The sequence below is a fragment of the Etheostoma cragini genome, chromosome 17 (genome assembly GCF_013103735.1).
Source record: "Etheostoma cragini isolate CJK2018 chromosome 17, CSU_Ecrag_1.0, whole genome shotgun sequence".
NCBI classification, from domain to species: domain Eukaryota; kingdom Metazoa; phylum Chordata; class Actinopteri; order Perciformes; family Percidae; genus Etheostoma; species Etheostoma cragini.
The window spans coordinates 1,953,926-1,970,624 of record NC_048423.1 but is presented as its reverse complement, the minus strand read 5'-3'; the positions used below and the strand labels follow the sequence as shown (position 1 = coordinate 1,970,624).

Genomic DNA, 16,699 nt, shown 5'->3' with positions numbered 1-16,699 from the left:
CATCGGCTGAAGGTGGATCACGCCGTGCAGCATTTTCTATAAAACACCCCCCCCCCCGCAGCCGGCTCGCTGTGGAGGAGCAGTCGCCGGGGTTCGGGCAGAGAAGGCGAGAAGGACAAACTGTTTCAAAGCGCACGGATTTATCTCTCCACTGACAACAGACCTGTTCAAGGTAAACCTGCACCTTACAGACTGAAACACATCCTTTTTGGATCCTACTGGGGACACAAGTGAGTCATTTGTTGAACTTTTTCTTCATCCTCTCCGTTTCCAAGCCGCCTCCTCTCCCCTCTGTTTAACTGTATCAGAGCTGTTAATCCGCTTCATAGCAGCCTACTGTATTCAAATCCCCCTTTTCTTCTTTCTCTTTCTTAAAAAAACATGATTTATTGCCACTGCTCCATAAACCTCGGGCCTGCCCGGCGGGGGGCTGAGTCCCCTGAACTGTACCTATAAAGGCGCACAACCTAATAGACAAGCCGGCGCATGTAAACCTGTAAAACTATTTGGAATAGTTGACAGCTACTCCTCATTTTGGAAGCAGCGGCCGAATGGAGGGGAGTTTCCTCTCAGATAATCTAGAGTTAAATATGAAGAAAATAGAGATAAATCTGTTTTAGGCATGCTACAATCTGTTGCTTCACAGCACACACATGTAACAGAGATTCAAAAATCAATATTAAATCAATATGAAACCATAAAAATAATGATAATGATAATCTCAACGAAGCATCCCAGGACGTAAAGGAAGGACACACGTGACTTGCTACGGGCAATACGTGTTAAGAATCAGTGTTATAATTGAAGTGCGATGAAATGCCTGTGTATTTAATGCACCTTGCTCTGTAGTGCTAACTCTTGGAGTTCAGCAGTACGAGTCCGTGGACGCGCATCCATTCGGTCTGATTACGCGCGTCAAAGACAACTCTTTATGTATTTATGGTATATATTTTATATTAAACATAGTTATTTCATCACGCATGGTGAAATGAGTGAGCATCCGCTTGTTTTCATTATATTTTGAAATGATTACGCGTTAAAAGAAACAACATTTTGAGTTTGTTTTTCATTGAAATTATGACTTCTTCTGATTTGGTTGATTAGGATAAAATCATTCCAGAGGGGACGACATATCATCATCATTGCATATTTCTGAATCATTCAGGAGGCTGATTACTGTTATTATTATCCTCTTACTGGCTGTAATAACAGCTTATTACGGCTCTCGGCCATTGGCTGCGTGTCTCCAGAGATGCGTTTTTCTCCCCCATTTCCCCCCTCAGCTTTGTATCTCGTGGAGCTGAGGCTGAACTAACACACCGTTTTTTCTTTAATCTGGACAGAGTTTACCTGGGGGAAAGGAAAAGGAAACAAGGAAAAGAAACTGGACGGAGGGGAAGAATTACGCACTGACGAGTTTTGAACGCAACAGAAGCGCCTTTTACGCACAGAGTGAGGTGGATGCTGGAAAGCGGACCCTCTCGTTGGAGATGTTACCCCTGCCACAGTTCGGGGTCCTGTCGGCCCTGACCACCGCGCTCACCTCGGTCCTATCCGCGCTCTTGTTGCTGGCGCTGACCCGACAGCTGTGGAGCCTCCGCTGGAGCCTGACCCGGGACAAAGAGAGCAGCTTGCCGCTGCCGAAGGGCTCCATGGGCTGGCCACTAATCGGAGAGACTTTTCACTGGCTTTTTCAGGTGAGAGTTGACACGTTTGGGGCTGGTGTGTAGTTTCCAATTTTTACAAGCGTGCTAAAATATAGTTTTTAGTCTCCTGCGCGTCTGCGTTTGTGAGTAGCTCTTTATTCATGTTCATCACGTACATGGCTTTCTATCTCATGATTCTTTAACATTTACAGATAAAGCCTGGGGGGCTGATGGGTGGAATAATGATCAGATTTAAGGTGATGTATGTGGAAGCTCTTGGGAAGCTTGGGAAAGCTCCGCAGATTCTTGTGCAGTGAGTTCTGTTGTTAATGCGACATGTGCGGACTTGATGCTCGGTGCGTAATTCCTTCTTGCGGAGGAAAAACAGACGTTTTCTGTTCAATTCGTCCTCCTCTTTCTCTCTCTCTCTCTTAGTCTGTCTGTCTCTTCTACAGTGAGGAATGCACTCTCTCATGCCTTCATCTCTCTATCGCTCCGCTCCACAGTCACAGTGCCTCGTTACAGCACACGTTCTGGGATTTCTTGTGTCCCCCCCCCCCCCTCTTCTGTTTCTGATTTCTCACCTTTTACCACCAAAGCAGAGGTAGAAGGGGAGAAGTATGTGGACATCCTAACATCCCAACATACAACCGTGAAAATAATAAGAAACTATTTTTTGTCATTTCAGTAAGTTAGTGAGTAATAAAGTAGGTAGTTCAGGTTGCAAAAAACCCCAAAAGACCAGGGGTGGAGCAAGGGGGGGGGGGCGTCTTCTGGGGCTCCAGCCTTGAATGTTGTCTCAAAAGCCCCTAATCTTCCAGGTTTTTAAAAAAGGATACCTTCAGCTTTGTGTCTTTCCCCTCAGACCTTCTGACTGGATTGGCAAATCAATGAAGCAAGAACATACATTATATGTTTATTTAACTTAGAAATAGTAACATCAAACCAATTTTGCCTCTTTTTAGGAAGTAGGAGTGAAAATGAATCATCCTTACTATTTGTTGTGTTCTGGTTTCAGAATAATGAAGCCAGGTGGAGAAAAGATAGATAAAAAACAGGATGTCGGCTCTAGAGGATGAGTTGTTTGTAATGATTTTCCCAAATAATGAATAACTTTTTAGGCATTCTTTTATCTCCAATGCATGGCTTGTAAAATAGTGAACATAGCCATCAGTGGGGAAAACAATCTCCTGGGAGAGCATGGTAATGCCATCAACACCGCTGCAACCTCCTCACATCTGCCCCACAATCATCAAAATCATTTAAAGGTCCCACGTCACATACTTGTAATTTGGGTTTTTACTTACACATGTTTCCATTCTTTAATGTTCAATAAATTAATTTATGTATGAATGAATATATTCTGTATTCCCCTTCTGTCTGAAACGCTTCATTTTAGCGCCTTTCTTTAAAGCCCGCTCCTGAAAAAGCCCAGTCTGCTCTGATTATTCAGTGTTTCAAGGTTTTCCGTCTCTGCACACTTGGTGTCTATGTACCTTCATTGCAGCCGGGGAAATGACTGTAATGGCACTGCAGTGCCATCACTTTATATATACAGTATATATAGTATAGTTATGACATCACAACCGTACAGGAAGTCCTGACAGCTCGTTTAAAGGCAAGGTATCTGAAAACGAGCTGTGAGCGTCACTCTGTGGGTTGAGTGTTTTGCAACTCTGACAGTATTGTCTTCAGCCCCTCATATTGCTTTATACTTCAAACAGGAAACATGGAAATCTGAGTGTCTACAAAAAAAATACTGAATTTGCCCCAAACAATCAAAGCAACCGATCCTCTGTCACTTAAAACTAGTTTTTGAGATATCCTGCTAACCCTAAAACTACACCAAACACATAATTGGTGTATTTTTGAATACTAACGGAAAATCTGGAAATGTATTAAATATTTTTTCCAATAAAGAATATTGTTTTCATCACTGAGTTGTTATCTAAAATATAGTCTATATCCTGACTTTTCCACAACCGGGATTGCTCCCTTGCCGCAGGAGATTCTGCCGGTTGCATGTATTTTCGCTGATGTTTTTTCCCGTCCTCTGTCTCTGTGTTGGTATTCTAACCTGCGGCTGACTTCCGAGGACGATGGTTACCTGGTCCTCAGGTCTCTGCAGGGTAAATACAGACAGCTAACTAGACTATCTGTCCAATCGGAGTTTTCTTTTGCACGACAGGGTTACATAACATTGGTAGAAACGTTGTAGCCTGTTTACCACATTTTTAACACATTTTTAAGGCCTTTTTTAGCCTCTTAGTCGCTTTAACATCTCCTTTTAGTCACATTTACATCTCCTTTTGGTCGCCTTTTTGTTGATTCTTTGTCACCTTTTCATCATCCATTCGTCGCATTTTAGTCCCTTTTATTCACCTGTCGTCCTGGTGATTGCAGACATAGGACTATGGACAGAGGACTATGGTTACCTGGTCCTCAGATCTCTGCAGGGTGAATCCAGACAGCTAGCTAGGCTATCTGTCCAATCTGAGTTTCCTTTTGCACGACCAGGGTTAAATAACATTGGTAGAAACGTCGTAGACTGTTTATCACCTTTTTTCCGTCTTTTTACAACCTTTTAAACATATTTTTATTGCCTTTTCGTAGCCTCTTAGTTGCTTTTACGTTTCCTTTTACTCTCCTTTTTGTGGCCTATTTGTCACCTTTTCATCACCCATTTGTTACGTTTAGTCACTTTTCGTCACCTTTTTTCACTTTTCGTCACCGCTTTTGTCACCTTTCTGTTCCATTTTAGTCACCTGTTGTCATGGTGACTGCAGACATAGGACTATGACTACCTGGTCCTCAGATCTCTGCAGGGTAAATCCAGACAGCTAGCTAGACTATCTGTCCAATCGGAGTTTTCTGTTGCACGACCAGGGTTACAAAACATTGGTAGAAACGGTGTTGCCCTTTTACCGCCTTTTCGTAGCTTCTTGGTTGCTTTTATGTCTCCTTTTGGTCGCATTTAAGTCTTCTTTGTCACGGGTTTGTCGCCTTTTAGTCACCTGTCGTCATGGTGACTGCAGACATGAGACTATGTACATAGAACTATGGTTACCTGGTCCTCAGATCCCTGCAGGGTAAATCCAGACAGCTAGCTAGACTATCAGTCCAATTAGAGTTTCTGTTGCAGAACTGTGTTGTAGCATCTCCGTGCAGAGCTTAGCGTTGCCAAAGACGATTGTGATTGGGTTAAAGAAATGCTAATTAACCAGAGCACGCTTTTGTCCCATCCCAGAATGCTGTGTGGATTAGCCAGACCCTCATCCGCTCCTCACTGTGTGGATGGTCTGGGCGAGACTTGTCACTAAAATGTGACAAACTTGTAATCTAAACTTCATCTCACAGGGTTCCAACTTCCACATCTCGCGCAGAGAGCGGCACGGCAATGTGTTTAAGACCCATCTCCTTGGGAAACCTGTCATCCGGGTGACGGGTGCAGAAAACATCCGCAAGATCCTGCTGGGCGAGCACACCCTGGTGTGCACCCAGTGGCCCCAGAGCACCCGCATCATCCTAGGACCCAACACCCTGGTCAACTCCATCGGAGACCTGCACAAGAGGAAGAGAAAAGTAAGAAAGCTGGAATACTTTAACCTAGGGCTGGGCCATGTGCAGGACGTATTTGACCAAATACATCCATGAAGATGTTGTAGCGTTGACTATTGCTGCTTTAACAAAACATTAACACAATGACAGTTCTGATGAATAATCATCAATAATGTGAATATAATGACTAATGGGTAAAGGCAAATAATAAAACAGCTGGGTCAGTCTGCTAAGTTCAGATAATGAGATCACTTTGCTGGAATGCTGGCTGTAAAATCAGTAAGAGACCATTTATAATTCACATTTATAATAATAACAATATTTCACAATATCCAAGATTTAAGACAAGGCAAAGCTTTCAATCTACTGGTCAGTTTTCGTTCCTACCCTGGAAGATTGGAGACGATATCTACATCATATATCAATATCAATGTAATATTGATAATACTGCCCTACCTTTACCTATATAAAACTAAAGTATGGTTAAATGATAGTGAAAATGATAAAGATAATTGAGTTAATCATTAACTTGTGTTGTCCTCCTGTCAAAATTGAAAATTAACACTTTTGTTGATGCTTTTTATCGATGTTTTTTAACTTTTTCTTAAGTTTTTCAAAACTTAAAAACACGAATTAAAAAGAACATTGATATAGGAAAATGGGTCAATTTTGACCCGAGGACAACACAAGGGTTAAAATAAATCTTGGAAATGCTGAAATACGACATATCCAATGCAATCTCCTATTCAGTATCATGTCTTTTTTTACCCAAAGAATAGGGTGACTTGATTCTGGAAAAGAATCATGATTAGTTTGGTCAATATTGAAATCAAGATTATACGACATGATTACTCATTGACCTTTTAAAAGATGTTGCATTTATTGAACTGAAATGACAAAACAAATCAACAGTAAACTGACTTTGAACTGAAAAAAATTCCCTTCATACTTTTCCCGTTTGAGCATTTTTCTGAATGAATGAATGAATGAAAGACTTCTTTTCTCTTTCATTCAGTTTACTTTCTTGGGGAATGAAGTTTCCAGGAAACCTCTGAGCATATCTCTGGCAACCACAAGATTAAAAGTGCTGCTTTTGCGTGATTGTTTTGAGGGAAAACTGAGTTTTACAGATCTGTTGATCCAGTAGTTGACAAAACCCTGTTTAAGTGTTAGTTAGCGGAGAAATTTGTTAGTCTATTAGTCATTTTCTCATGCTTGTTCATGCTCAATGACCGATTTCACCAAAACTTATGAGCACACAAGATTTGAAATTGTGCATTTAAACTCAGTTCAACCCCAACCCTAAATAAGATTAGATTAGATAATACTTTATTCATCCCACAGTGGGGAAATTCCCTTATTACAGAAGCAGGAGTTTCCTACAGGAAAAAACAAGAAAACATACAAGTAAACACACTAACAAACAGGCAAACAACAGACAATGAGCAAAAGGTATTGAATGAATGTGGCATTAAATAAAAGTTATTGTAATGTGAGGTTGCCATAGTCCAGAAAAAAAATATTGCAGTGTAAGCTAAGTGACGTTAAAATGAAATTGAATATGTAATTAAATAGTACAGCAACAGTAAGTAACTATAATATAAATGATAATGAATTGTGACAATAAATAATATTGAAAAGGTAAGTACTTGTAATTGAAAAATATTGATACAGATAAAGATATACAGAGATTGTGTGGAGTAAATGAAAAACAGGAACAAAAACTACAACAGTGTAAATTACAAGAGTGTTGGTCAACTGAGACCTTCTTTCTCAGTTTTGCATTCCCCCCATCTTATCTGCATGGCCCTGTCCTGTCTTCTGTCCTATATCTTCTACATCTTTCCTCTTCCCTTCATCCAGTCCTAACCCCAACCCCACCCTGTCCTCCCCTTTGCTGAAAGGTGTTGACTGTCGTGTACACGGTTATAACTTTTTATGACGCCTCTCCCTTTTGTTTCCGTAACCCTTTCAAGATCCTGGCTAAGGTGTTTAGCCGGGGGGCTCTGGAGTCCTACCTGCCCCGGCTGCAGGACGTTGTCAAGTGTGAAATCAACAAGTGGTGCTCGGAGCCTGGCGCCATTGACGTTTACGGCGCCGCCAAGGCCCTGACGTTTCGCATCGCCATCAGAGTCCTGCTGGGTCTCCAGATGGAGGAGGAGCGCACCGTGTACCTGGCCCAGATCTTCGAGCAGCTGATGAACAACCTCTTCTCGCTCCCCATGGACGCTCCGCTCAGTGGGCTACGCAAGGTGAGAGAGCGAGAAGAAACCAGTGCAACCCCACTGAAACTTCTGTTTGTTCATCTTTAGACACTATTTTAACACATTACATTAATTTTATATTTTAGCTATGTAGGGCTTTTTAAAACACTTAAAGACTGCTTTACAATTCAAACAGGAAACGTGGAAATCTGAGTGTCTACAAAAGAATCCTGAATTAGCCCCAAACAATCAAAGCAACCAATCCTCTGTCACTCAAGACTAGTTTTTGAGATATCCTGCTAACCCTAAAACTGCACCTATCACATAATTAGGGGATCTTTAAATAGGAAAAGTGAAATCTGGAAAATGTATTCATCTTTTTTACAATAAAGAATTTTCGTGTAATCACTGAGTTGTTATCTAAAATGTAGTCTATATCCTGACTTATCCACTTCTGGGATTGGTCCCTTGCCGCAGGAAGTTCCTCCAGGTGCATGTATTTTCGCTGATGTCTTTTTCCGTCCTCTGTCTCTGTGTCGTTGCTCTAACCTGCAAATGGTTTCTGAGGACAATGGTTACCTGGTCCTCAGATCTCTGCTGGGTACATCCAGACAGCTAACTAGACATCTGTCCAATCGGAGTTTGGCTGCGTCCCGACTCCGTCCCAGCTCCGGCGATCCGCGGCCCTCCGGATAAAATACGCAGAGCTTCTGTTTGTGCCGGATGCCGGAGAGCCCCCGCAGCAGTTCAGCACACAGGAGAAACACAATAAAACAATTGGTTAATTTTCGAAACATAATACACCGTACTCACAGCGGATCATATCTCCCTGCGAAACACCTTGAAATTGTCATAATGGGCGGAGACAGGCCTGAAGTCAACAGGTCAGAGGTTTTGTAGTTGCGTTTATAGAAACTACATCCTGTTACATCGCTCGATCATACGTGAATTTGCGAGATCTCGTGGGTCCTCGTGACTTCAGCTTTCAGTCATGGCCGCAGCCGTTCCGCAACAAATTCGTACCTGGTGGGTGTTGACGGATGACGGAGCATGGAGCCGATCCGCAGTCGGTAGAAATCAAGGGTTATAGTACAGGGCTTACTACAGGAGTTACAGTACAGGGGTTACTACAAGGGTTACAGTAAAGGGGTTACAGTACAGGGGTTACAGTACAGGGGTTACAGTACAGGGGTTACAGTAAAGGGGTTACAGTAAGGGGTTACAGTACAGGGGTTACAGTAAAGGGGTTACAGTAAGGGGTTACAGTACAGGGGTTACAATACAGGGGTTACAGTAAAGTACTCCTATCATTTGTCAGCTGAGCAAAATATGAGGCAGAATCTAAACTTGCGAGTAACTTGATTTCATATGTGAGTTTTTCAGAAATGCTAGCTGTATTAAGTGAAAATGTCTTAAGCCAAATAAATCCTTTAGATTCTTTATGGACTTTTTTGTAAGCTAAAACACAGCGTGCAACTCTGTTTTATATAGGCAAACACAAGTATCCAATTGGGGCTCGGTAGTAACATTTTGGTGTTGTTCTCTGTCCAGGGGATAAAAGCCAGGGAAATCTTGCACGCCAACATGGAGAAAATCATCGAGGAAAAGATGGCGCGGCAGCACACAGAGGAAGAATACCACGACGTATTCGACTACATACTGTTGAGCTCCAAAGAGCATGGCCATCAGCTCAGCATCCAGGAGCTCAAGGTACCAGAGAGAAGCCCACAATATGACTCAGACTCAATATGTCTCAACTACACGTTTATTTGTTATCACACACCTGAATCAAAATGTCAATTGGGAAATTTAAATACAGGATAATTGTACAGGTAAGAAGCAACCCTCAAATATGTCTGACAATGCAGCAGATTAAGTTTAACATTAATAATTAAAACAAAAAGTCTGTATAAAGTATGTTTTTCTTTTACATCCGTGATGTAGGTTATAAATCAATATTAGATCACACAAAGATCAATTCCTCTAGCATCCATTATTTTAACCCTTGTGTTGTCTTCCGGTCCAAATTGAAAATCAACGTTTTTAACTTTTTATGTTTTGTCCCTTTTTTCAACACATTTGACACTTATTTTTCAACGTTGGTCACTTTTGTTTTTAATGTTTTCAACATATGTAACACTAACTTATTAACTTTAGTTTTACAGTTTGGAATTTATAGTCAATAAAAATCATTTAGGAAACATAGGAAATTATACCTAATGTTTGAGTTGGAAAAGCAGAAATTAGGAATTATTTAGACCAAAATTAAAGGAATGGATGTTGATGGATAATCACAGACTGGAATATTATTCTCTCTACTTATTCTCAATACTATTTCAAAACCCCTTTGATTTGTTTTTCAAATGCTTAAATTGAATAAAACACCCCAAAATTAATGAAAGTAGAGATTTGTACTTTTCAAAGAGCGTTGTTGTGTGGACTCAATCATGTTATTTTGGGGAATAAAAAGAAGAGAACATGGGTCAATTTGACCTGAGGACAACATGAGGGTTAACCCATCTCTTATTCCATCTGTCCACGTCCTGCCTGGCAGGAAACGGCGGTAGAGTTGATCTTCGCTGCTCACTCCACCACAGCCAGCGCCTCCACATCGCTAATTCTTCAGCTTCTTCGCCACCCTGAGGTGGTGGAGAGGGCCAGGGTCGAGCTGGAGGCCGAGGGCCTCGGCTGCGAATCCCCCAGCGGTCCCAGCCCGCTGCCGGCTGTCGCCATGGAAAAAGAGGAGGACACCGAGACAACCTGCCTTCTGAACGGCGGCTGTCAAAATCACAGCGATGGTATCCCACATTCCCAGTCTCACGTGCCGTACCTGAGCCTGGACAAGCTGAGCCAGCTCCGCTACGTCGACTGTGTTGTCAAAGAGGTTCTCCGCTTCCTGCCGCCAGTCTCGGGGGGTTACCGGACAGCCCTGCAGACATTTGAATTAGACGTAAGTTTAAGTCTCTGGTAGGAATATAACATCACACTGTAATAAATGTAACGTAAAATGTACAGTAACTTATTGGCAACATCTGTCTAGCAAGTTACTGTGAATTCTTTTTACACTAACGGTACTGTACTTCCATTTACAGTATTTTATGTATTCATTGTAAAATACAAAACAAACACAACATAGGATTAAAGAGTGAAAATACAGTAGTTCACTATTTACAACACTATAGTGGCTGTATGTGATTTTTTTACAGTATGCTTTGATTTTAACTGTAATACTTAGACTACTGTGATCTAAAGGAAATAACTGGAGATTCCGCAGCCAATATTTACAGTGTATGTATGCCCTTAGTGTGAGGGAGGTTTCTTTTTATCTGGCATGAATGGACAATGGACGTTATATATTTTCCCTAGATACAAAGGAATTTGAATCTATGCTTTTTCACAGGTTAGACAAAGACCATATTTTAAACTCACAGTAACAATAGTAGATCAGGCTGCAATGCAGCAGCTGTTTAACCCTTGTGTTGTCTTCCCGTAAAAATTGAAAACCAACCACTTTCTGGACGCAATTTATCGATGTTGTTAACTTTTTCTTACGTTTTTGGCCCTTTTTTTCAAAACTGTTGACCAGCTCCTCCTTGTCCAGAATCAGCAGCCTGATAATCATAAATGAGGTTATGAGTGAGTAAAAGCTGGTTTATTCCCAACAGAAAATGATGCTCAGGCTCTTTATGCAGGAGAAATGAAACTAAAACCAGCTTCAACTATATTCTGTTTAATTCCATTTGTCGTGCTACATGCCTGACTGCGCTTAAACAACCAAAAATATTCACATACAGAGTTGTGTGGCCTTTGCTGCCCCGTCATGGCCTCATCCATGGTCTTTACGTGCCCCTTCCCTGGCCTCAGTGCCCCCAATTTGCTGTGTTAATTTAAATAAGGACAATTGAAGTCTAAAAGAAATTCTCAAAATAGGGTACAATTGTAGTGCACATGCCACCTTTTATGCACCTCTTTGCAGGGTTTAAGCCCCTGTAGCTGAGAGATAATTGCCAAAAATATCATTATGCCTGTTCATTCAAGTGCATCTTCCTAAAGCGTCCTAAATAATTGGGATTAGGTTGTAAAGAGGCCTGGATCAATAGATGGAGGTACGGATACATGAAGTTGAAAACCACCCATGAGAATTCCCTTAAGATAAGATGTAAAACCTTTATTTGTCCCACAGTGGGGAAATTGCGGTTTGCAACAGCAAAGACAAGAGCAGGGATATATGAGTTTACAAGTAGCATATACAAGTAGCACACAAAGAAGAACCGTTCTTACAGTAAAATAAAAACAAAGCCCTATAAAGTCTCCTGCGGCATAAATCAATACTGGTAGTATAAAAGTATTGTAAAAGGGCAATGCACATAAGTCAAATATAGCAAACTGTTATACAATAATTGCACATGAATAAGTAAAATTACACTATGAAAGTTGCACAAATGAAAATTATGCACAGATGTGATAATGGCACATGGGATATATTGCAGAGTCGACAGTGTTCATTGTCCAGTCTTTTTTTTAACTTCTGTCAAAAATAAAAGTTTAACGATTGACTCATAAAGTAAGTTTATTTTCCAGTGAACCTTGACTGTAAACAAACGTGCAAGCATTAATGTAATTTAACTATTTCATAGAACAGTCCTGCCATTTACATGTATCTTGAGGGTCAGAAAGACTTTAAGAAACCTGAAGAGTTTCTAAAGAGTGCAGGTTCGAATACATAAAAATGCCCCCAAAAACTTGTTAAATATCACCTTCATGTCCTTATTTATTGATTTCTGTCTTCATTTCTCAGGGCTACCAGATCCCCAAAGGCTGGAGTGTAATGTACAGCATCCGGGACACCCATGAGACTGCAGCGGTCTTCCAGAGCCCGGAGCTGTTTGATCCAGACCGGTTCGGCCCAGACCGGGAGGAGAGTCGGTCGGCTCGGTTCAGCTACGTGCCGTTCGGCGGCGGCGTGCGGAGCTGCGTAGGGAAAGAACTGGCACAGATCATCCTAAAGACTCTGGCTGTGGAGCTGATCGGGACTTGCAAATGGACTCTGGCCACGGAGAACTTCCCCAAGATGCAGACAGTGCCGATAGTGCACCCGGTAAACGGGCTGCACGTGCATTTTGCTAACTTGCGTAAGTAATTTAACTTTCAACGTGCTTCTGGAAAAAAACTCTCTAAGCCCAGGAAAGGAGGCACAAGCAACACACGGGGCCTGAGGGCACAGTTTAGGCGCCGTGATCCTTTCCATGGACACGAATAATGGGTTCTGTTCTGCAGCGTATCGTTTCCCAGCAATTATTTAAATGCATTTTCTAAGTTATTCTTGTACATGAATAACTCGTAAAAGAGTTGCAGTGCAAAAAGCAGCATTATTCTTCTTTAATCTTCCATATATATATTCTTTCTTTTACAGAAAGTCAGGGTTTGCCTTGCTGAATAGACTGCATGCTTAAGTTACAACGGCAAATGGTTCTATTGGGAGCTAAAAAACCAACATGTCAGTGCCTCATTAAAAGACTTTAGGCCCATTTGTCTTACCTGAAGACATACAACACATCCACTGTATGACAGAATAGAAAGACTTTCTATGAAGCCAGCTTTGTTCCAAGTCTGATGAAACCCAGGGACAAAGATTCAGCATTTTAAAATCCACTTTTATAGTTTGTACATCTTAGAAGCTTTTACATCAATGTGTAAGTACATATCCAAGGTCTATGCATGCTGATGTGATTCATGAGTATTTAAATCTACTTACATTTACAAAACCTTTAAGATTCACGGTCAGATTTCTCTTTCAATCTTGCAGTCCAGCGACAGAAGTGGGGAAATCACCTTCAATGACTGTGTTTTGTGTTCTTTTCTTGTTTCTTGTTTAACATCCTATTACTAGGGTTGGGTGCCAAAACCTAGTGATGGCCAAATGAAGCTTCGTGAACCAGTGTCTTTATTTTCCTAGCCCCACTAGATGGGATGATAGAAACCCTGTCAAAATTGAAAACCAACACTTTTGTTGAGGCTTTTTTTTTAAACTTTTTCTTATGATTTTGTCCCATTTTTCAACACTTTTGATGCTTTTTTCCCACTGTACGTAACTTATAGGAAATTATACTCAATGTTTGAGGTATGAAAGCAGAAATTATTTAGACTAAGATTAAAAGAAAGTATGCTGATGGATAATCAAAGACTGGAACATTTCAAACTTTTACTCAATATTTCAAAACCACTTAGTTTTTTTATTCAAATGCTACAAAATTGAATAAGACACCAACCAAATTAATGAAAGTAGAGATGTGTACTTGCCAAAGATTTTTGTGTGGAATCAATCATGTTATTTTGGGTAGCTAAAAGAACACTGATATAGGAAAACATGAGGACAACACGAGGGTTAAGAGAAAGGCCTAAGGCGTTGCAATTCAGTGGATTCTCAACACTTTGTTGAACAGAGAGCGCCATCTAGTGGGCTCAGAAAATAAAGACACAGGTTCACAAAGCTTCATTTGGCCATCACTACCGAACCCCCCGTACTAATACCGAACCGGTGCCTTAACCATCGGGATCTACCTGACGGAATGGCAATGCCGATTTCGTCGCCACATTTTGGTGTCCCTTTAACGCCCGCGCTGCTCTCTGATGCTCCAAAACAGACGTCAGCATCGCTGAACGTGACGCAAGTTAACACTACACTTGGCAGCAGGTAACATTAGCCTGGCGTTAGCCTAGCGTTAGCTGGTAGCTGAAATAGACAAAGTTAAATGGAGAGGATTCCAACACCAGCACGTTCAATAGTCAAGGGTGTGTTTACTTGAAACTAGTAAGCCTCAAAGGTGCGATCAAAGTTATTGGAAAAGACCCTTTTCCCATTCAGTGGTTGTTTTTGTATTTTTACCAGCAATTTACGTTTTTAAGTTATTACATAAAAAAAAAAAATTATATTATTTTTGGGCTTTTCCACCTTTAATGGACAGGACAGCTAGGTAAGAAAGGGTAGCTAAAGAGAGAAGACATGCAGGAAATTGTTACAGGTCATACTTGAACCCTGGACCTATGTGTGCGCGCCTGCTCCACCCACTGACCCACTCCGGCCGCAAGTTTTTACATTTTTAGTAAAACATTACATTTTGACTATATGGCATCTTCAATGTCGGCGATTGTCGTTTCATGTACTTGCTTTTTTACCGTTTTTGCACCAGTTTTGGAAAAAACCCAGACCATACCCAACCCTACTCATCACCTGGTCTTACCTTTCTAAACAGCCTGTGGGCAAGCCTGCCTTCTCTGTGGAAATCATAATAATCAGTTGAATCCTAATGTGACAGCTCTCATTAGAACCAGATTACAGTCAGATTTGAAGTGATCTGCATTGGGAAAAAGGTCTGCAACCTTTGGGAAAACGTTCCAGACCCACGTTGGAGACAGGAGAGACTGGACTCATCCAGATGGCTTAGTCGTGATGTTAAGCAATGATCTCCACCACTAAAACATCACAAAATGGTCAAAATACATTCAAACTGTTCTATTTTTTGAACAGGAATGATAAATATAACCAGTATAAAAGTGCTATTATGTGTGTATCAAATGAAGTAGCATTATGAATAAGCTGTATTTAAACTGCAGATGTATACTTTTTTTTGTACTTTTACTCTGTCTGTAACAATATTTGCTGTAATTAAGAATAGATAGACACTAACCTGTATTGTAAAGGACTGTCGATTCTGTTTCCCAGCTAGAACATAGAGATCTTCAATTGTTTAGAGCAGCATATATAGAGAGTAACATCATTATTATTATTATTTGTATTATTGTTATTATTGGTCTAATTTTAGGACTGTTTCTGTCTTGGTTTTGAAGCCTAATAGACGCGCTGTGAAATCGTACGTATGGGTGGATTCGTGGAAGGAGATAGCACTTTCTCCGCTTTAAGGAGTCTGTATATATTTATCCTGTTTATGCATTCATTGAGTGTATCAGATGTAGCTGCTGTACAGTTGTATGGAAAGAGTAAATTAGAAGATGAAAAACAAAAACAAGTTGTTGTTTTATGAGTTTGACAAGAATGGCTTGATTTAGAAGTCAAACACAAACATCACATTTTCACTAATAAGTCCTTTTTGGTCCAGAGCCCTTCCCACATCCAACACCTCCAGTATTTCACTTTAGACAAAAGCTTTCAGTGATGGCTTTTCAGATCTCTTCACTTTAGACCTATTGCACCAAACAAGTCATTTGAGCGTATCATCCTTGTAAACCTGAAAACCCGTTCTACTTCCTAAATGGACCCTGAGCAGTTTGCGCACAGAGCCAGCACTGCTATTGATGATGCAGGTAATGATGCCCCCCCTACGCCCACATGCATAACACCATGAAGTTGAATCTTTTCAGAAACATAGGGTCAATAACTTATCTTATCTTATCGTTCCACCAAAACAAGTTCCTTCCAAGCATATTTCGGCAATGCTTAGCCCCGCCCAAGACGATTCTGATTGGTTTAACGGAAGTGCCAATAAACCAGAGAATGCTTTTCTCCCATCCCAGAATGCTAAGTAGTACCCAGACTCTCCTCCAGCACATTTTGGAGCAAGGTCTGGCGAAGCAAGACTAGGTGTGTAGCCCTATTCGATTGTAAAAATAAAATTTGCACTTGTAAAAAATATTTGCACACATGTGATCTGAATTTGAAGTCACAGAAGGAAAAAAAAAGTATTCATTTAGAAGCGGTCTGACTGCTAGGTAGCTAAAGCTAACATGCTATTCCACCAAGCTTCCATGCGACAATAAGCCGGACAGAGTTGTCCCTAATCTGGCCATAGAAACCCTGCTGTCCCCCCCGTTCTGTTGGCTCAGAGCTCCACAGCCCAATTCCACAGGTACAAAAAGTTGATGCGCGCAGATTCGCCACTGTGTGATGCGAGAGAGCACATATTTGAAGTTGCAGTAATAGTTTCGAGAAGTCGTAATCTCTGAGTTGTGGTTGTGATGGAAAATGGACCCGAGTAGAAAAAGTACAAGAGTGAATGTTGCACTACACGTTTTCAGCTGTCCTTGTGTTCATGCAAATATCTTTTTCTGTGACTTCCCATCCAGAATACAGGTGTGTGAACATATTCTATGATAGCAAATTTCAATTTACAAGTTCAGATTTTTTTAACAAGCTCTCGTTTTTTTCTTTGTATTTTTAAATTCAGCTCACGTGTGCGAATATTTTTTGCAAGTGCAAATTTTATGTTTAAAAGTGCAACTATTCACATACAAGTTCAGATTTTTGTTTTGCAAGTTCTCACATCGTATTCTACA

General features: G+C 40.9%; 1 protein-coding gene across 1 annotated transcript; it reads left to right on the top strand.

The window, feature by feature from the left end:
- Nucleotides 1–11: 11 nt before the first annotated feature.
- LOC117960303 (cytochrome P450 26C1) lies at nucleotides 12–13,323 on the top strand. The gene is made up of 7 exons (XM_034898127.1): nucleotides 12–172; nucleotides 1,344–1,697; nucleotides 5,004–5,228; nucleotides 7,181–7,456; nucleotides 8,960–9,118; nucleotides 9,963–10,358; nucleotides 12,207–13,323. The coding sequence occupies exons 2-7, from the start codon at nucleotides 1,491–1,493 to the stop codon at nucleotides 12,546–12,548; spliced, it is 1,605 nt and encodes a 534-aa protein (XP_034754018.1). The 5' UTR covers nucleotides 12–172; nucleotides 1,344–1,490; the 3' UTR covers nucleotides 12,549–13,323.
- Nucleotides 13,324–16,699: the final 3,376 nt, after the last annotated feature.